The sequence below is a fragment of the Alligator mississippiensis genome, chromosome 2, assembly GCF_030867095.1.
Source record: "Alligator mississippiensis isolate rAllMis1 chromosome 2, rAllMis1, whole genome shotgun sequence".
NCBI lineage: Eukaryota > Metazoa > Chordata > Crocodylia > Alligatoridae > Alligator > Alligator mississippiensis.
In genome coordinates this window covers 96,480,502-96,501,750 of record NC_081825.1, presented here as the reverse complement: position 1 = coordinate 96,501,750, position 21,249 = coordinate 96,480,502, and the positions used below count along the sequence as shown (strand labels likewise).

At 40.9% G+C, this 21,249-nt stretch overlaps 1 protein-coding gene across 3 annotated transcripts in view; it reads right to left on the bottom strand.

Annotated features, from left to right (window-relative positions):
• Nucleotides 1-21,249, bottom strand: part of FBXW7 (F-box and WD repeat domain containing 7) — a 279,170-nt gene that overhangs the window by 7,162 nt on the left and 250,759 nt on the right. For all 3 annotated transcript variants that reach the window (XM_059721977.1, XM_019481498.2, XM_006273079.3), the window contains 5 exons: nucleotides 18,451-18,585; nucleotides 14,361-14,484; nucleotides 7,984-8,120; nucleotides 6,144-6,257; nucleotides 1,600-1,781 (listed from right to left, as the gene is read on the bottom strand). In XM_059721977.1, the coding sequence (XP_059577960.1) occupies nucleotides 1,600-1,781; nucleotides 6,144-6,257; nucleotides 7,984-8,120; nucleotides 14,361-14,484; nucleotides 18,451-18,585 (692 nt within the window). The remainder of the gene's footprint in view (nucleotides 1-1,599; nucleotides 1,782-6,143; nucleotides 6,258-7,983; nucleotides 8,121-14,360; nucleotides 14,485-18,450; nucleotides 18,586-21,249) is intronic.

Here is a 21,249-nt window from a genome sequence, read left to right as displayed (position 1 = left end):
GTTTTCATCTGTTCTTCCTTTTCTTGTTTCTCCTTTTTCTCCTTTAGTCTTGATTGTATAATTTAAGTTTGGCTAATTTGTAAATTATGTTTACTAATTTAAAATATTATTTTTACTGAATGTTATAGTGCTTTGCACAGACCTTTATTGTTAGACTATTTCATAACAGATCAGGGTTTTCTGTTTCCCGTGGAAAAACGGAGTAAACCACAGTTTTACCTTTTACTGGAAGCAAATGTGGATTTCTCATTTTACCAGAGAAACCCATGGATTTTGCAGTTTTGCAAGGAGCCCTCTGCAGGCTGGCAGAGTTCCAGCCTGCAGGGGGCTGGGAGGGAGTGGGAGGAGGGCAGTCATGCAGGGGGCATCGAGTACATGTACATGCAGATCGCCCCAGACAGCTTGAAGACCAGCTCCTGAAGGTAAGTTGGGGGAAGGAGAGGATTGCAGCCCCCACAGGGAGTTATGCAGGGAGTTGAGCAGGGCTGGGGCTCCTACCCAGCTGGGCAGTGCATGGGGCTTGGGGCCAGGGCCACAAGGCATGGCTGTAGAGACCCACTGGGGAGTGGGACAGGGATGTGGGTGGCTCGTTTGTGGTGCGAGGCCACCTCCTTCCACTGTGTGCACTTCCAGGGGGGAGGAGGGACCCGCATCCCCCTGATCTGCCACAAGGCAGGGGTGGGCTGCCTGTTGTGGGCTCAGGTGGGGAGGGGGGAGCTGCTCCCTACCACTGTGCGCACTCCTGAAGGCCAGGGGGACCTGCACCCCCGAGATCTGAACGTGGGGCAGGGGCTGTGCGCTGCCCGCTTCAGGTTTGTGCTCCCCATTCTGCCCTCCTCCAGGGTGTACAACTGGGACTGCAGGGAACAGCAGAGCTGCACAGGAAGCTGCCTGCCACTGTGAGCTCCGTGCTGCTTGCATCCCTTGGGCACAACCCTACGCTGCCACCCTGCTGCGGTTGTGCTGGCAGGAGATGCCTTGCCAGGCCAGTGTGGAGCTTGGAGCAGCAGGCAGCTTCCTGCATGGCTCTGCTGTTCCCTGCAGCACCCGGTTGCACACACTAAAATGCAGAGGTGCTGGGGTAGGGCAGCAAGGTGGAAGCCTGCAGTGGGCAGTGCGCAGACTCCACTCCATGCACAGATGTGGCGGGTGTGGGTTCCCCTGCGATTACATGCCACATGTGGTGAGCAGCCCCCCCTGCCTGAGCCCACAGCGGGGAGGGGTGGGGGGGGGGTGAGCCAGGCTCTGCCAGGGGCTGCAGAGCCAGGTCCCTGGCCCCGTAGTCCTGGCACTTGGGAGCCCCCTTCAGCAGGGCTGGGGGAGCAGGAACTGTGGGTGGGGGCAAGGGGCACAGCAGAGCTTGGGGGCTGTGAGGGAGAGGGGGGAGTGAGGTATACCAGCAGAGCCAGGGGTTGTGGGGGGCTTTCATTTTAATCATGGATTTTGGGGGTTTATCAGAGAATATGCCATTTTTATCAGAGATTTTTTTTATCATGGAAAACCAGGATCCCTGTTCATGATGTACATTTACTTTCACATACACAATATGAAAAGAGGTAAAAACGACTTATACAGGTAATCATTTAGGTAATCATTTACCTTTTTTCATGGAGATGCATACAACGCACAGTGGAGGTATGTCCATATAATGTATGTATACATTCTCCGGTCTCTGCATTCCATACTTTCAGTGTTCGGTCTGTAGATCCGCTGATAATGATATTGTCCCTCATTTGTGATGACCAGACTCCGCCTGTGTGTCCAACCAGTGTTCTCAAACACTAAAAATAAATATTTCATATAGTTACTGTTTTAAAGGAAGGGGAAAGAAATCTAATCAAGTCATATGGCCAGGAGAGACCAATAATTATTCTACATTTACAATTACATTTGGAGACTTATCATTTAGCCACTTAATCCATTACAAGTATGCCATGTTGATTTCTATCATTCTAATTTCTTAATGAAAATATTATATGGCATCAGAGGCCTTACACATGTCCAACTATACTGCATTAACACAATTATCTTTATCAACTAAACCTGTAGTCTCATCAAAGAACAGGTATTGAGATAGTTGAACAAGCTCCGTTTTCCATCAGCTCATGCTGATTGGCATTATTTATTTTACTTTTAAAAAATTTTTTAGTAAACAAATCCACTACCATTCAATCTGTAACTTTTCCCCAGATCAATATCAAAGTGAGAAGCCTATAATTACCCAATCGTTCCTTTTACCCCTCCTAACTACTGGCACAACATTAACCTTCTGCTAGGTCTCTGGATCTGCTCCAAGACCGGTTGAAAGTCAGCATAAATGGCCCAGTGTACACTAGGGGTTTGTGAAACAGGCCATATTCAATTCAGATTCAGCCCGAACTGGGGACAGTGATTCGTTTCATTGATTCGGATTACTATCCTGATTTGATTCAGCCAAATCTAAAACTGAAGATTTGATGCTGATTTGGAGAAGCAGCAATTTGGCCACAGACACAGCTTAAAAGTTTTTTCTACATACCTCTAGGTACCAGGTGGCTCAAGAACGCTGTGATGGTGGGGTGGATGGAGCATTCCACAGGAGCGGAGGGGTGGAGAAGGAGGCCAGTCCACTTCCGGGTCCATCGCCAAATGCACGGGGGACCCCCCCCATGACCCCTGGCTCAGCAATCGGCCACAGGGGGATCCCAGGTGTCTCCCCAGACCCAGGAGGCATCAGTTGCTGAGCCGGGGGGTTGGCTGGGGTCCCTGGCAGACCCAGAAGTGGACCGGAAGTGCTTCTGGTCCACTTGACGGTCTGCTGTTGAGTGTGCTGGGGACCCCCCCCGTGCTCCCGTGGGATGCTCCATTCGCCCCACCATCACAGCGTTCAAAAGCTGCCTGGTACCTAGAAAAAACATTTAAGGCTGTGTCTATGTCCGAATCATCAAGTCTTTTTGAATCTCTCCAAATTGATTCGGAGGGTTCTGATTCGATTCAGAGAGATTAAAGGATCTCCCGATTTGATTTGGATTTGGAGATTAGGCCGCCATATCAGGCCGAATCTCCATGGAATCGGATCAGTGACTGAAGTTTTGCACACTCTAATGCACACCTTAGTTAGCTTTTAAAAAAAATCTTTGGATGATGCCTGGTCATTGTATCAGATGAATCAAAAACTTCAGTAGCTAGTGTTTAGCAGCAGTTTATTGGAATTTTTTGGAATGGAAAGTATTCCATCATCATCCAATATAAACTGCCTCAATTTGGGTTTTTCCCAAATATAGAACAGAAAAAAACATTAAGCCTTTATGCTTTTCTGGCATTAGTGACTAGTGAATATTCTTTTGTGACCATTTCCATGTAGTAATTGACCAGTACTATTGTTATGATTCATTTTGCTCCTGATCTGTTTGAATAAGTACTTCTAGTCTGTTGCTGGCTATTTATTTCCTCTTGTGTCTTTAGCTTTCCTTATTGATGTTCTACAATTTACCAGCTTTTGGTTGGTATTAATTGTTGTCAAATTCGCCCTCTTCCCTGCTTGTTTACATTTAGGTTTTTCATCTGGTTTTTTTTTTCATTTAAAAATGCAGGGTTTTTTTTAATTCCGTCTTTTTTGACATCTTACAAAATGTTTTTAAACTGTTCAAAGTTATCACTTTCATATTCACAGTGAAATTATTTGTCCTAGTTAATTTGGCTCAATTGTTTTGATTTTTATTAACTTGACCTCTTTAAATTATTAAATGTATTATTGGACTAGATCTTATTCTGTTTGCACATAAAAATGTAATAAGTTTATTTGCATCCAGGTGGCCTCTGATTACGTCCTTTTTACAAGTAAGAATAAGTATATAGCTTTTCTCTACTGCCTCTACGTTTTTTAGTTATCCTTTAATGTTTGAAGTAACTCTCTCTCATACAAAGAATTTTTAAGGTTCTTAGTTTAGAAGCTACCAAGCACTCAAATTCCTTGCAAGTCATTCTGTCATGAATTATTTTATATATCCACTGAAATATGTTGTTTTCAAGAGGGAGTGATAAACAAAGCAAATGTTTTACACGTAAAAAATATTTTCAATCTGTCCTTTTTGATAAAAGAATGCTAAAATAGTACCATGGTTTCTTTTATGAAGTGGCATCAGTGAAGGGAAGCCAGCAGAACTAGGTGTGGCTGCATACCACTTAATTTAATTCTTCCCCGAGGTAGTACTTACAATCCAGTCAAGCAACTTCTAGGCATGCAAAGACAGACACTAACACCTTCAAAATACAGTCAACATTAATATTACGAAGTGGATACCTGTATCTTCAACATGCTGCTATCAACATATAGGCTAATAATGATATAACACTGAATTAAATAAAGTTAATTCAGTATGCAAGGCACTCTTTACCTAAAGAAAGGCTTTTCCTAAAGTGTCTCTGCTTACATGTGGTCAGTTGTTACATGTATAAAAAAACTCGCTGTCTACTGGGCAGATGTAATGTTCTTATGTTGTAAGTACCAAAAACCATTCTGGGCTGTCAATCTGAATGCTTATAGTGTTTATTAATTCTTATCAAGTTGCCACCTATTTCTGCTTGAGTTGGGTCTAATTTAACAGGAAATAAAGAAAGATGTAAAGTTCCTATGCAGCCTAGCACTTGAGTAGCTTATAAAGGGAAATTTGTTGTATATTCTAAGGAACACTCAGTGAAATGACCAAACAGAATAATTTTTTAAAAAGGTAGAAGACAAGCATTAGACAGAAGCAAAATCCAGGTGGGCAAAGGGAAGACAAATTAAGTTTTAAAGAAGGTAATGTAATGTATCTGTCCAAATTCTCTGGAATCCATGTCAAAATGACTCCACAAGAATAGAGGAATTGCCAAGAGAACGAGGATACATGCCAACAGAAACATGAACAGCATTGTAATTTTACATCAAGGTGACTTTCATAAAGTAGACTTGCTTCTGTGTAAAGAAAAAGGGCCCAAGTACTTGGGTTTGGGCCAGTGGTGCTCAGCCTCCAAACACATGGGGCTCCTACAGGTCCAGTAATCTGGCAGCAGGGAGAAGCGGCAGTACTAATTGCCATTCTCCTGCTGCCAAATTTCCAGGCCCTTGGGAAGCCCTGAGGACCAGATGTCATGGCCCTGCATGCTAGATCACTGGTTCACGCTAAGTTCAATGTATGGGATTACTCCACAGGTGGATCAGGTCAACATATGTGGCCAGTCCACCCATGCGCTGAACCATATTGTGGACCGGCCCTCTGTGCTACTCATTCAGCCCACCAGGCCAGAAGCTTGAGTACCACTTAGGCTATGGGCAGACATAACTTTTAACAATGGCTGTTATGATGCAAACTAGCCAACTGCCCGTCAAGAATGACCGGGGGGGAAGGGAGGGAGGGGGGAGCGGAACGGAGTGCTGCCACCTAACACCCCATGCTGCTGCTGTTCTGCCCTTGCAGGGAGTGGGGTGGGGGAACCGGTCTTTGGTGGTGCTTCAGAATCACGGTGGCGCTCCCCCATGCTTGGAGCACTCCGATCGGCTGTTTCCGTCAGCCAATCAAAGCGCAAATAAAGCATTACGGACAGACAGACAAACAGACTTAAGCTTTTATAGTATTACAATATTAAGTCGACATGCTCCTGTAGCCATACAAGTGAGCTGGACTAAATATTAACAGACTTTATGGCCCCTCCACAACCTCCCTGCCATCTGATACCTTTGGGTAAACAACCTGGTTTTGTCTCTGCAACCCCTCTACATTTGCATTCTTGCAGAACACCTTTCCAAAGACTGGCTTTTTTTCATACCTGAGAGATTTCTGACCATCTTTAATTTCTCTCACCATTTTCAATTTCCTTTTTTGCCTGAAGAAGGATGTGTGTGTCCGAAAACTTGCAAAGAACAACTTTTTTGCAACTATTTAGTTGATCTAATAAAAGATGTCGCCTCTACCCAAAGAGAGGAATATGGCTACAACCTAGATCCCTAAATCACTAACTTCACATTTGAATGAAAGAGAGGTAAAACTGCATTAGTTTTCCCATAATTGTATCACTGACTAGAGACTAAGACATACTAGTAAGCAAACAGTTTAAATTACTGAAACACTTATTAACTTGCTTCCACTTTTCTAGTGGTCCCTTTCACTGGAATTTTAACTCACCTTGCCTGTAACTGCTGACCAAACTTTTAACGTGTTGTCATCAGATCCACTGACTATTCGGTTACCACAGAACTGTAGGCATGTGATTACATGATCATCATGACCTTTGAGCACCTGACAATAGAAAATATAAGCATTTGTGTGTTACAGTATAAGTCAACACATTGGAAAATAAACAGTAAGCATCTATAAATAACAAAAAGACATGTATTATTCTAGCTGGAAAAAATTACAAATAAAACAAGTCCCTGGATCCTATGCTTCAGATCTAATTTATCACTATCTGTGAGGCAGGAAGACATTTCCTCCATGGCAAAATATGGCATTGATAACTACATACATTTTAGTTTTTTTTAATCCTCCTAAAATAACTGGACTAAATCATGCCTAGAAATTGTATAACTCAGTGAATAGATCACCTATTCTAATTCAGGAGTTCCCCAGTTCTTATCTCTCCTCTAAAAATTAATCTTTGAAAACATGAGAATTTTTCATGGAAAATATTTTTGGTTAATTCAATTATGAACAGAAGGAATGTGCTTCTATTATCTACAGCAATGATTATTTTCATGGTCTAGTCTTTAATGTGAATTTATTTTCCAGACCATTCCACTTATCATCTACTATTTGAATTTCCATAGTTATGAATAGTACTGCTATTTTTCAAAAATGGCTTTTCCAGTGTTTGATCATGGAAAAATAAAGCAATCTTTTCTACTGCGGAAGAAAAATCATGCATCAGAATATGTAAGTCAAACAATGAATTTACTATTTAAAAATATCTGAATACTTTTTCAAAATGCCCACTAAAATGAAGTAGGCAGCAGGACATTGCCTGGGGCTGTCATTTTAATAATAATTCCAGCATAGTCTGATGTGGCATATCAAGGCAAGAAATAGAGCTGTTGCCAGAGATGCATTAAGTTGCAGCCAGATGAACAGCACGAGCCTTCCATAGATTTTTAGATAACGTCTGTTTTTCTTTTATACTTAGTTGTGGTGCTTTTGTTTTCAATGGTAAATACACAATTTCCCTAACAAGTACCACAGAAGTCTGTTTTTTTTGTGTTCCTGACTGCCCTTTATCTGTAATGTGATGTGATGATATGGCTGCCACATTATTTCAGAAATGCTATGAAAACTGCTGTTACATAAATGTTTGTGCTTCAAAGCATGTTACAAGAATATAATCTAGTGTCAAGGTCATTATGTTGTAGGCATACTCTACTGCATTGCCATGTACCGCCAGAGTAATTATAGTTAATGTTACATTGGCACTTTATTGGAAAAGGCAAGGAAATACTAAAAGGAAAATTCAGATATTTTACTTTGGTTTTCAAAAGTTTTAAAAATACTTGTCAAAATGAGGGACGGAATAAAAGGAGACACCTGGTTTTGTGGAATAGTTTCATAACTGAAAAAGGCCCCAGCACTTTGAACATACCTTAGATGAATGCTTAACTTTCCATGAGTGTTCTTACTAAAGTCAGTGGCATCATCTTGGCAGGTAATAGTATGATATATGGATACGCATTCCTCATGTTATTCCAAATTACAAGAATGGTAGACTGATTTAATTCTATCAAATAGGTACTGTACTTTGATTTTCAAATAGGTGCTCAAAAAGCTTTCATTTGTTTGTTTTTTTTAAAAGGATGAGAATCATACATAGAAAACCTTAATCAGACATGATAATAAGAGTTTAACTAGACCTTTTGAAAATTATTTGAATGTTTTAGAAATCTGTGGAAGATTTGATTTGTCCACAATGCAAATTAGCAGCTGAAGTGTTGATCCTATTCAACTTCTGGTATGTTACACATAGTTCAGAAACTGTTACCTTTGGGGACTTCAGTTCTCCTCTCCGCCAGTTTGTATCAATTCTGTGCTGTCTGATGTAAGCACTTTTCCAGGGACTATGTATAAAGCCTGGTTTTATTACTTTCCTTCTCTTGATATGTAATGGCTCGTCAATTCCTAAAATTAATTTAAAAATCAGAACAGGGAAAAAAAACTTGTCTGTCTGCACGTGCACGCATGTGTGTGTGTTAACAAATTAAATGGCTTCTATCCACCCTAATAATTTTGAGCCATCCCTCATTTCAAATGCTATGCTATGTTCATAGCTTCATCTCCAAAACAATATGCCAATGTTCATGATATGGCTGCACATTATTTCATAGATGCTATGAAACCTGCTGTTTGTACATAAAAACTTGCATTTGAAAGTATGTCATGACAATATAATCCAGTATCAAGGTCATTACACTGTAGGCATCAATTACATCATCGTGTTGAACCAAAACAATTATTAGTTAATGGTATGGTGGTGCTTTATTGGAAAAGGCAAGGAAATACTAAAAGGGAAAATCAAATATTTTCCTTTGCTTCTAAAAAGTTATAAAAATACTTGTCAAAATGAGGAATGAAGTGAAAAGAGATGCATGATTTGTAGAATCATATTTGGATGAGGCTCCAGTTCTGAAAATTCCATAAATATATACTTAACTTCTTAACATGATACTCTGCTTTCCTTATATCAACTTGCCTTCATTCTCTTACTACATTTTTCCTAATCTTTCAAAAATTATTGCTGAGCTAACATATAATTTATTTCATCCTTTGTTCTTTGCTACCTTATGGCTCATCTCCAGTCTCCTTTTCCTCAAAGAAGGCTGGGAGAATACTGTCTTTTTCAGTATCTCTTTACAAATCTTCATACACGTTCCATGACCACTTGCAGTGTCCCTTTTAAGACCTTCAGAGTACTGACATTTTCATCTCTAAGTCAATGATCTACTCCTTGGGCTCTGATCATGGGACTTTGTTACCTTATTTTTGAGATTGCTGACTTTTCTTAATCCTTATCTTGAGCGTCTTGATTCAGAGGACTATGTGCCTTGGGCACTCTTCTCTCCTAGTTGGAATTCCAAGTAGAATTACTCTTTCTCTATTTTTTGCTGAAGGGTTTACAGCTGTTTCATCCTTCCTACTAAGGAGTAACTTAAAATTCTGTTTCTGGCCCACTTATCTCCTCTGTGCATCTTCTATTTCTAGTGCTTCTTACTACTAGCCTAAATCTTGTTGCTAGTTGTGAATGATTCTCACCTATCATCTCTAGATAAGAACCTAAGTAGTATCATACTGGGTCCAACGGATCTACCTCTGATAGTGACAGTAGATGCTTTAGAGAGAGAGCATATAAGCAGGGCATGTCTTAGGTAATCCACTCCCTAGCATCTACCATCATTGGTTTAGAGGTGTCAGAGAATACATCCCTGACTCTTCTATTTATAGATTCATAGACATTAGGGCTGGAAGGGACCTAGGAAGATCATCAAGTCCAGCCCCCCACCCAAAGCAGGAAGTCAGCTGGGGTCATAGGATCCCAGCAAGATAAGCATCCAATTTTTTCTTGAAGGTGTTCAATGTAGGTGCTTGAGCCACCTCCGATGGCAGGCTGTTCTACCTCATCATCCCTTGGGGTGCTCTGGTGAACAAACGTTTCCCCAGATACTGGTGGTCACCCCGATAAACTTATAGGCGGCCATCAGATCACCCCTGAGCCTATGCTTTTCCAGGCTAAAGAGCCCCATAGCTCTCAGCCTGTCATTGTAAGGTCTGTTTTCCAGACCTCTGATCATGTGTGTGGCTCTTCTCTGGACTCTCTCAAGCTTCTCCACATCGTTTTTGAATTGTGGGGCCTAAAACTGGATGCAGTACTCCAGCTGCGGCCTCACCAAGGCCGAGTACGAGAAAATGACGTCCTGGGATTTGCTTGAGAAGCATCTATGGATGCAAGCCAGCGTTTTGGTCGCTTTACTAGCTGCAGCATCGCAGTGAAGGCTCATGTTCATCTTGTGGTCAGTGATGACCCCAAGTCCCTTTCTTCCGTAGTGCTAGCCAGTGTAGCACTGCCGAGCCTATAAGGATGCTGCAGGGTTTTCCTCAAGGTGGAGAACCTTGCATTTTTCAGTGTTAAACACCATCAGGTTCTCGTCTGCCCATTTGCTGAGCCTGCCCAGGTCATTTAATAACCGTTACTGAACCTGTCCTCTATGAATTTGTCTAATCCCTTTTTGGGCCTGATTATACTATCTGCTTCTACAGTTTCATGTAGCAAAGACTCCCAGTTAAATGTGGGATGTGTTAAATTCCTTTTGTTTGGTTTAAATCTGTCTCCTGCTAATTTCAGTGGATGCCCCCTAAATTGTGTTTTCTTGGACTTGGTGAATGAGACACTATTCACTTTGTCCACACTATTTATGATTTTCTAGATCTCTCCTCTTCAGCTTTCTCCATTTTAAACTGAATTATTAGGACCTTGCAGTCTCTCCTGGTGTGGCAACTGCTCATCTTGATTGCCCTTCTCTGTACCTCTTCCAGTCATGCTTTTTGAGATGTGGAGACCAGAACTGAACACCAAATTCAAGATATGGGCACACCATGTTTTTGTATGGTGGCAAGATGATATTTTCCAATTTGTTTCCAATTCCCTTTTTAATGATGCCCAACATTTTAGTGGCTTTTTTGCTTGAAGCTGCACATTGAATCAAGGTTTTAAATTAAATATCTACAACGACTCCAATGTCTCTTTCCTGAGTCATGGCTGCCAGTTGGGAGCACAGCATCTTGTACATAAAGTTAATGTTATTTTTCCCCTTGTGTGCTGTTTTGCAGCTATTTTGCACTTATCAACATTGAACTTTATTAGCTACTTTTCTGCCCAGTCACTTGGTTTTGTGAATGAAAGGGCAAAGAAGTGAAAGATGAACTTCAGTGCTCATCATCAATCTCTCCATTCATTTTCTGATACCTCTATTGGCAAATCTTGAATCAACTCTACTTTCATATTATTAAGGACTTAGAAGACTGAAGTACTCTTTTAAGCAGAGCTGGTTTCTCCTGTCTGGCCATGCTTTTGATCTTAATTGCAAACTTCCAATTTGCAAACTTAATTGCAAACTTCTAATTGATCTTAACTTCCAAGCCTTAAAAGTTCTGAATCATTTCTGACCCCCTCTGCCCACCCTCCACTCCATTGTCTCCCTCTTCTCAGTTGTGCCACCACAATGCAGTAGCATAACTAGAGGTGGGGGAGTGGGACACCAGCCCCAGGCACTAGAATTCAAGTTAAAGAGGACATTAAAATGGGACATAAGCCCCTCACCTCCTCTGGGGAGTCTATACGCACAGCAGCTAAGTGCAGGAATACCATGCTGCTGCAGCTGTAGCAGCAGCAACTTCAACCAACTTCAGCCATTTCTCTCATCCCTGTTGCTACAGCTGCTGCTTCTTTCAATGCCAATTGCTGCTGAGGAGGGGAATTTGTGCTGGCTGCAACAGAGGGGCATGAGTGTTCCTAACTTCTCTATGGCAGCATGTCCAAGGTCCACGACACTGCCCTCAAGTCACTCTGACTAAATTCACAGCAGGCACTGAGTTCACCTCCCAACTGCTTTCCTCTTCGCACAATTCTGGGTAAAAACACATCTACACATTTTCCAAACTCTCCAAGATCTTAGCTGTTTTTTTATGGCCCTTTGCAAGCCAGCTGTTTTAGCCACCCAAGTCATTTCCCAAATCTTGCCTTCTTTGCAATTCTTCCTAACTAATGTGCACATGCAGACAGTACCATCTCTTATTTGTGGAACCCAATGCCTTTGAGGTGCTTAAGCAATCCTTTTCTTTAAAGATACAACTTTGAAAAAGCCCTGTTCGTTTAGCATGCAACTGACACCAAGTCTAATGACCTCTCTTCTCACTTGCTACCATATTGGTCTATTTTCCTTTATTGTTACTAGCTTGCAGAAATACTGGCTTTTGCCTTTACCAATTTCACATTTCAGCCCTTTGTGCAATCTCATTGTTCATCACTTTCTCTTTGTTGGTATGCGTCACTGTACCCAGACTTTATAACAGGGACGGGCAATTATTTTGGCTGGAGGGCCGCTTACCGAGTTTTGGCAAGCTGTCAAGGGCTACAGGGGGAACCCCACCCCTTGACATGTGCCCTGCCCCCTGGTCACCATCTTCGGGCCAGAAGTCCTTAACCCCCGAGCTTCACCACAACAAGTCCCTCCTCTTGTCCCTGGCAGTACTGCTTTTGGCAAGGGGGTCTGCCATCTTGGAACCAGAAGAATACCAACTTATATTCTAAAAATCAAACATTTACTAAAACATTAATTAATTTGATTTCAAAAAATATTTTTGTCCTGATTTACTTGTGTTTGTGTAGTATACATAGAGGTGATTGTATAATAGCTTAAAATGAAGTCTTACTCTTGTATATTGTGGGGGAAGTGTGGGTGTGGGTGTGTGGGCATAGGTTTGTGGGGGGCTGTGGGTAAGTGTGTATGTCAGGTGTGGGGGAGGGTGTGGGTGTGTGTGTGAATATGTGGGGGTATGTGACGGTGTGCGGGGAGGGTGGCTGGGGATGGCTGTAGCATGTGTGGAGGGGGAGGGTGGCGGGAGTGTGAGAGTGGGGCTGGGGTGTGCATGGGGGGGGTGCCCACGGCTCCTGCCATCAACAGCAGAAGCAGGCCGTGAGATCTCAGGGTGCTTAGGGCCCATGGCAGGTGGAGCCCCTGCCAGAGCTCCTGCCAGCCTGGGCTCAGCACTCCTGCCACCCCTGGCCCTGGGCCATCAACTCGGGCCTTGCTCTCCTGCCTACTCGTTCACTGCCACTTCCCCCTTTCCTTCCCCGCACCCCCATCTGCCACCACTGCCCTTCTCTTGCCACTTCCCTACCTTTCTGCTTGCCGCCTCTGCCATTCCCTGTCCCACCCCCCACTCGACACTCCAGCACCACACGGTTGCCAGCTGGGTCCACAGAATGCAGCAGGAGCCGGCCCAACCTGGCTGGCAGTGCACAGAGCTAGCCGGGAATTGTGGGGGCCAGGCCGGGCCAGCTCCTGCTGTGTTCTGTGGACCTGGCCATGCAGCCAGGAACAATGTGGTGCTGGAACAGCTGGGTGGAGGGGGTGTAGAGAAGCAGCAGTAGTGGAAGGGAAAGTGGGGAAATGGTGGGTGCAGTGGCAACAGGGTGAGTGGCAGTGGGTGGGAGCACAGCAACAGCTGGGTGGGAGAACAGGGCCTGCACCAGTGCCTCAGGGCCAGGGCCAGGGCCAGCAGAGGCCCAGGGTGCGGCAGCAGGAGCATGGGGTGTGGGCTGGCTGCTGGCAGGGATTCTACGGAGCTGGGCCAGGTTGTGCCAGCAGAAAGCGGGACAGAGATGGCTTGGGCCCTGCAGTCCAGCTGCCCTGCCCTGGGCCCCTGCCAGCCCTGGCCCTGGGGCACTGGTGTGGGCCCCGTGCTTCTCCCCAGCTGTCACTGCACTCCTGCCTGCCACCACTACAACTGCCATTTCCCTGCTTTCCCAACTACTGCCGTTGCTTCTCTCCACTCCCCTGCCCACCTGCCAGCCGCTCTAGTACCATGTGGTTCCCAGCTGTATTGCTGGGACTTCAGGAGGCAGCAGGACCTGGCCTGGCCCCAAGGACTGGGGCAATTGCCAGTGGTCCTCCCCTCCCTCCGCACATTCTTAGCTGTGTTGCATGAGGGCGGGGAACAGCCCCAGGGTTTCCAGGCCAGAAGCCTCTGCTAGGCAGAGGCTGGTTGGAGCTTGGGGGGCAGGGAGGCAGGGCTGGGCAGGCCTTGCTGCTGTGACTGCTGGGTCTTCCTGCTGGCTCTCCCTGGGTCCTGCTTCTGCTGGTACCTTGTCATCTTTGACAGGCAGCCAGGGGCAGATAATAAATTTTCTAAATTTTTTAGGGGCCTCGCATGGTGGATAGAATGGCCTGGTGGGCCAGATCCGGCCCGCAGGCCATATTTTTCCCATCCCTACTCTATAAAGACACTTTCTTTCTTTTCTCTCTTTACTTGTTAAGTAAATTAACTGTACTGGAATAGTTTGAGTGTAAAATAACTCTAAACAATTTCATGTATTATATACAAAATACAGCATATAGAGATCACACAAGAAAATCATAGAAACACTAGTCTCATTTAACTTTTAAAATGAATGTCCCAATGCATGCTTTCAATAAGGATACACATTACATAGGATGACCATCACTAATAGCAACAATACATGCAGTTTGCTTAATACCTTTCTCAAAATTTCTAGCTTCTTATATAACTGAGGATAAATGCCAATAACTGCTTCACAGCAAAGTGCTTCCTTCACTATTAAATTTCTATTTTGCAGAATCTTACCCTCCTCTTTGCATTTCTCCCTCCACAGAAGATTATCCTCAGCCAGGATTCTCCAGTAGCGGCATGTCTGTGCTGCTTGCAGAAGGTCCTTGGGTTCCAGGAATGAAAGCACATATAGTGCCAGCTGCAAAAGGCAGGAGATTAAACCTATTCACATTCTCTTTTTTAATTTTATATTCACATTACCGAGGCTGAGATACAGACAAAGTAGATATATTAAAACAATAAATTAAACTATCAAACAAGGCCAGAAGCATTTGAGAACTGCAATACATTCAAGAGGAAACATGAAAGGGACTGCAGAAGTTAGCAAAAAAATATTTTAGTACCCTGATCTAAGCAAGAATGTCACTTGGTAATACATTTGCTTTAAAAGAAAATAGCTACCAGGTGAGACAATTGTTATAGAACTATACAGAAAAGCCATGTGAATGTTAAATGGTTAATAGGTAAATTAGAGAAGAGCCTTATTTGCAGTATAATTAATATCCACATTGACACTATTTTTTTGCTAGGACTTTGAAAAATCTGTGACCCAACAAACTGGAAAAAAAAATAATTCTAATTAAAAATCCACATCGAGGCATGTACCCAAACCACAAGGGTAAACAGTGACAGAAACAGGATGTAGCAATAGAAACAACCAACAGATATCTAAACAGATACTGGTGTCAACCACAACATTTCTACAGCAAATATAAAAAATAAGGTGACGGTCCCATGATAAAACAAAAAACTTAAGTTTGTTTCATATACTGAGCATAGATAATAAACACCAATGGAGGAGAGTTAACATTGTTATTCCAAATACCAATCCACAGTGCTTGAATAGTGAATTATGCTTGAGACTGAGAACAATCTGGAAATGCACTACATCAAACAGGTCTATAATTTGTTTACTGAACAGAATGCAAAATATTCTTAAAGAATTTTATGAGGTGTTTTATGGACTGGGATAAAGAATGGATGTTATACATCGTATTCATATAGATCTCAGCATGCCACAACAATGCATGTGCCATATTAAATTCCTTTAGCATTGACAGATAACATGAAAGTTGAGCTTATCTAGATGATAAAATTAGAGGTTATTTAGAAGATTCGGACACCAGTTGGCTGAGTTAAACCATATGGTGACCATAATAAAACCCAACAACTATGTATATTCTCCATCAGTTATGCATTTTGAAGTTATACACTCCTGAAAGTTAATACTAAGGAGGAACAGAGCACATCTATTGTGGAGGACATTCAGGGCCCTGCTGACAGGAGTAAAATGCTATATACATCCGATCATTGAAAATGAAAAACCATCAGAAACAGTAGAAAGAAATCCCAAGAGGCAGATCTATCTCAATATCTTACAGATCACTGTGGAAGGAACAGTTTTGAGAGGCGATTCATACAACTAGTTATGTTAAAAAAATCACTGAGTTACAGACAGCAGTCATCTTAGGCATTCAACTGCAATAAAGTTTGGAACAAAAATATATCAGTCTTTTTCTTTGGATCAGAGAACGATAAGGTCAGAGAAGATCATATTTTTAAAAATGCAACTTCCCTGTCTACATTAAGTGAAACGATTTATTTAAAGGGGGATTTGTAAAAAGATGCCAGCTATGAGGCTTTAAGATTGATCCTATTTTCCTAATCTACATGCACCCAACCAGAACTGAACCTGGGGTGAAATCACATTACAGGTGGTTAGGTGGTATACCTTCCTCTCAATACTCTGGTGTAGTCGTAAAAACAATTTTGCCAGAACAAAAATAGGGCCTCTGCTACCAGAACTCTGTATTTTATGGTAAGGACTAGTGCTATAATGGATCCTATCTAGTAACATTTATGCATCGCACACCTATCGTTTTTAATTACACTGGGGCATATTTGAGAGGAAAACCTTTAAACTTAAGATCTGGTTTTGATCCAGTCAAATCAAACAATTCTAATATTTTAATAGGAAAAGCAACAGGCAGTATATCTCAGTCTCAAATAACTAGGCTGCCTTTCACTTAAAAGGGATTCTGTCATATAAGGGAAAACCTGCAAGAATAGAAATGGTTATTTCGTTATTCCTTTACTGTATCTCTTTGCATTGTTGAAGACCTCTGAATAAGATCTTTTCTATGCAAATCATCTTTACTTTCTGGTTAGCCAGAAAACCAGGAATATAATCACCGTGTTATGTACTTAGATATAGCAGGTAACTATAAATATTGCTGAAATGAAACAAACTTAGCAATGTTCAAATTTCAGTAAGCAAAAGAAACAGGCTTCCTGGAAAGAAGTAAACACAAGTTATTTAAATATTCAGAAAAATGAAAGAGAATTACGGGTAAGTAGAATACTTTTTATATATAAAGAGTATCCCCCTAGTATGTAAGTCTCTCTTTAAGAGGGCAGCATAAGCAATACATAAGATAAGTACTAATCACAGTTGGATTCGTTTTGCTGCTAAATCATGTGAGAACAGTATAACCTTTTGTTAATATGCATTACATGTATCCAACTTTTCACTTTTCTAAACAGTAGAAGTTAAAATATTCCCCATCCTTTCAAGGTGTACTACTCCCCTTCCTAACTGATCCTTAGAGCAGTTTCTCTGGCTTGTCGCATTTCCTCTCCTGCAGTATTCCTCGCATACAAGGAGGAATTCCAAAGGAGCAGGTTGCCATAGAAAACACTTCTGTCAATATTTGATGCGTGTACCTTGACGATTAACTTAATATTCACAGCATACATAACTTCCACTGTCAAACAAAAGCAAACCAGCAAACCCCAGGAGAAAGCTCTGGCATATTCCAGAGTCATGAAAAACCCAATGCTAGCAATGAGAGGAAGAATAGGGCCACGTACATCTAAATATTAAAAATACACAGCTTACTCTGAAGTACAACAGGGAAGAGTCATAGAATAGTAAACATTAAGGACATATGAAAAATGATGGACCACATAATAACACCAGAATAAGAAATGAGAATTTGTTCCTAAGATCCAAGTTTCTTATTAAAAAATCAGGCAACAATATTTTAGTAGTGAAAAACACTAAGTATCATACAGTAGTACTGTTGGCACCAAACTAGCACCATTCCCCTGCCCCTTCCCCCCCATGTCCCTCTCCAAAAACAACCCACCAAAAAACAAATGAAAGCAAAACTGAAAAATAGCCCCCAAACCATACCAACCCTAGCAGTCAAGGCACACTGTAAAAACCAGTCACAATTAAGTCCATTATGGTAACTGTAAAATCAAGTCTGGAGTTTACGTAGCCATCTCACAACAGTTTAGTCCAGTTGTGATATGACTTTCACATTCTTTTGACTCTTCTCAAGGAAGGCTTCTGTATCTAGAGGTTGCTCCCCATTGACATGACAGGCTCTGATGTGACTGGCTGAGCTTACGGATTCCCCAGAAATTTTCAAGTTCTCTCAAATAAATAAATATTAACAACATGCCTACTCAATGTGGATTTAATAACATGCTTATGCATCATAAAAGTATATTCTTAATATTTATCTAAAGAGATAGTTTGGGTTTTCTGTTTTGTTGTGTTTTTATCTCTTTAAAATGTGCTGGGATTTAGATAAATAAGTATGCAATGTTGATACAGAAGATTCATAAAATTAAATCTGGCAAGTCAGCTAGAAGTAAAACACTGCATAACCTGAAGGCTCTTAAAGAAAATAGAACCAAATAGAAAAATGCAATGAAACACATGGCAACAAAGACATTATTCCAATAGTAGAAAGGAAATCATCTAGAGCCAGATTTTTAAAGGTATTTAAGGTGCTTAAGGATGCAAGTGGGTGCTTAGTGGGATTATTTTTTTAAATAAGAGTACCTATCTGGATCTTTAGGCACCTAAATTCTTTAAAAATCTGGCCCTTAGCTCATAAACATACATTAATCTGAGAATTACATTATTAAGTCATGGCAGTTTGTCAACTTGCAGCCCTCTTTAACACCAATTAACAGTGTTACACTGACAATACTGAATACCATAATTAGCATGCAAGTGTTTAAAGGTGGCAGATGATGCGTTACATAGTCAAACAGTACCCGCAGCCCAGTATTAACTGATAATCCTCACCTCTTTTGGGAGCAAGGAAATGAAGTCTCGTTGAAACTGGGGCTCAATCACTTGCATCATGTGTTTCACTTGTGTTGGTTCACAACTATCTATGAGTTCATCTAAAGCAAGTAACTTTTCTGGTCCACTCCAGCTCTGTGAGAAAGAAAAATATGTTCCCTGTTTGTATTAGTTTGGTATATTGTCAAGTTTTATAAAGCTGCTTGGCCAACCCCCCGCCAAAAACAAGCAAAACCATACAAGAAATTAACAAGAATGGGTGCAGGCCATCTATAGCGTAGTGTATTCAGTTGCACAAAGTCTAATGGGTGTTTTCTAATAACTTATAATTAAACAAAAGAATACTGATCCAAAGTATTCTGAATGGCAAGCTCAAGTACCAATACAATAATGTAGCTATTTGAACTATTACACAGATAATGCAAAATGAACAGTTAAAAACTGTACATTATTTTAAAATGTGCATTATTTTCAAAGTGCTCATTTCAGTGAGTGTTCAAATGAGATGTCCCTTTTCAAACACTGAAGTTGAACTAGGTAAACCAAAAACTTCAAGTAAAGAGGAAAAAATAGGAAGTTCTCTAAAATGTATTGCTTTGCTTATCATCTGCTTATTACTGCTATGTGTTTATTTGCCACAATGTTATATTTCAGAATCCCGGCTGTAAACCAATACTTTATTTTGTAAATATCAATTTACATTACTGAGTAAACAGGGAATTTTGACTGGTAATTTTCTTACTTTGCATTCTTACTAATGGGCACCATAAAATCTGATGGTTTTAATAAGGCACTCATCTGAGAGTACAGCAGATTAGCAGCATCATTTGCAAAAAAATTAATAACTGAATATACTTCACATCTGACAAGCATGTCTTTCTCAAACTCATCTGTGCTCATCAAAGGATTTTGATTTGTTATGCAAAAACAATTTAAGGAAAAAAAAAACAATTTCCAGAGGAAAAAAAAAGTGTTAACTGATTTAGAACAGAATTAGAGCATGAACAAAGTCTGAGAAGACAGAAAATGAGATATCACAGTGCTTTGTGAATATATTCATATTAATACGTTTGAACATATGGGTTCTTCTGGAGTGACATGCACAAGTAAATCAACACATACAAATTACATTAAAGTTATGTTAAGGGACTAAATGAAATCTAAAAAAACCCAAGAATACCTTAGATGTTAAGATTCATATACCTCCTTGCCCTGGTACCTCAAGACCTGGATTTATCACAATGTATACTACTGCATTCTTTAGATTTGAATATAATTGCTAGCTGCATGTGCTGTAGTGACTAGGCACACATGAGAAATATTAAGGATGAATATGTATTTATTTCTCTGTGATGTAAACATATTATACTTTGAGGTTTTATTTTTATTTCTTTTTCAACTCAAATATCAGGAAAATTAGTTTCTGACTTCACTCATTTTAATGGTGGCCGGTGGCCATTGGCAAGGGTTGGAGGATGTCAGAAACCTGAGTGGTAGCACTCCCAGCTCACAACTGATGAGATAGAGTTGGTTGGATGGAACATTTTTGAGATATGGTGGGACATTTAAAACAAAGACCAAAGGTATTACTGCACACTATGCACAGATGTTTGATAGACTAGATTAAAGTTTTTAATCAACTCTGAAATAACAGGAAAATTAAGGGAAACTATACTGCAGCTGTCTAATCCATTTATTAAACATGAATTTCCAAAGCCATTCTAGTATAAGCTTGCTTGTAACAGTTAATAAACAAAAAAATAGGCAAGGAACTTGAATACCATACATTTATGCTGTGGTAAGTGTTTGCAGCAGTTGTTAATTTATATAAACTTGCCAATAGCTCCTAAATTCTGATGGCAGGATTTCATACTATAAGCAAGCCCTATTCTCTTACACTTAGTTCTATGTTAAATTTTATAAACTAAGTGGAGGGGATATGAGAGACTCTAATGAATAAACTTAATATCTTCAAATGGAAAAACATATTTTAAGACAGTAAAATCTGTTCCTTCAGCATTATAGGTTGGCTAGAGGCAACAATCTTAAGGCCCTTTCAAGGAGTCAGCTGCTCAAAGAAGTTTACCCTAGGGAGCACTCCCCTTTGGTCTTTCATTTTCTTTTTAAATAAACTAGTAATAGTCAATAAAGGATCTCTGAGGAAAATGTTTGTTTAGCGTATAACATTTTGTTAGAAGAAGTAGTCTTGCCAGATAAGCACAAATATTTCTGATAATGGGGGGAATGATATTGTCTCCACTGTATTAGCATTTCTGTGCTCCACTGATTGACCTATTTGCAAAAAAATGACAGATACACCATTCAGCAGAGAGAGAAGGAAGGCAGTAAGTGTGTGGCTTTTATTAAGAACAACAGTGGAAGGAAAGTAAATTGGTGCCAGGCAGTGGTGCAAAATTTCAAATATTTTAGTTGACCAGAGGATTCTGAGACACCTGGCATGCTGCCCAGATGCTCTGGATTGCTACCAGGTGGTCCCCTGTAAACTGTATAATTTTGAAAGCACTAAGCTGTATCCTTTCAATGCATCTGTAAAATTGACTATTACTCGTTTTATCTTAAAAGTTAAATTCAATACAAATTAGAGAGAGCTTCATTTCTAGTGGTTTATTTTTGTTTATCTTAGAGAAAATTAACTGTAGGATTCATGCCTGTTCAGGTTGCAAACTCAACAGGGACTCTTGCAATAGCAGCTCCTAAAGCACTTTAAATGCCTTAAAAGTTTCTAGGAGGAAAGTTTCATTACATTGGAGTTCATTTAATAAATCTGTCAAATTCCAA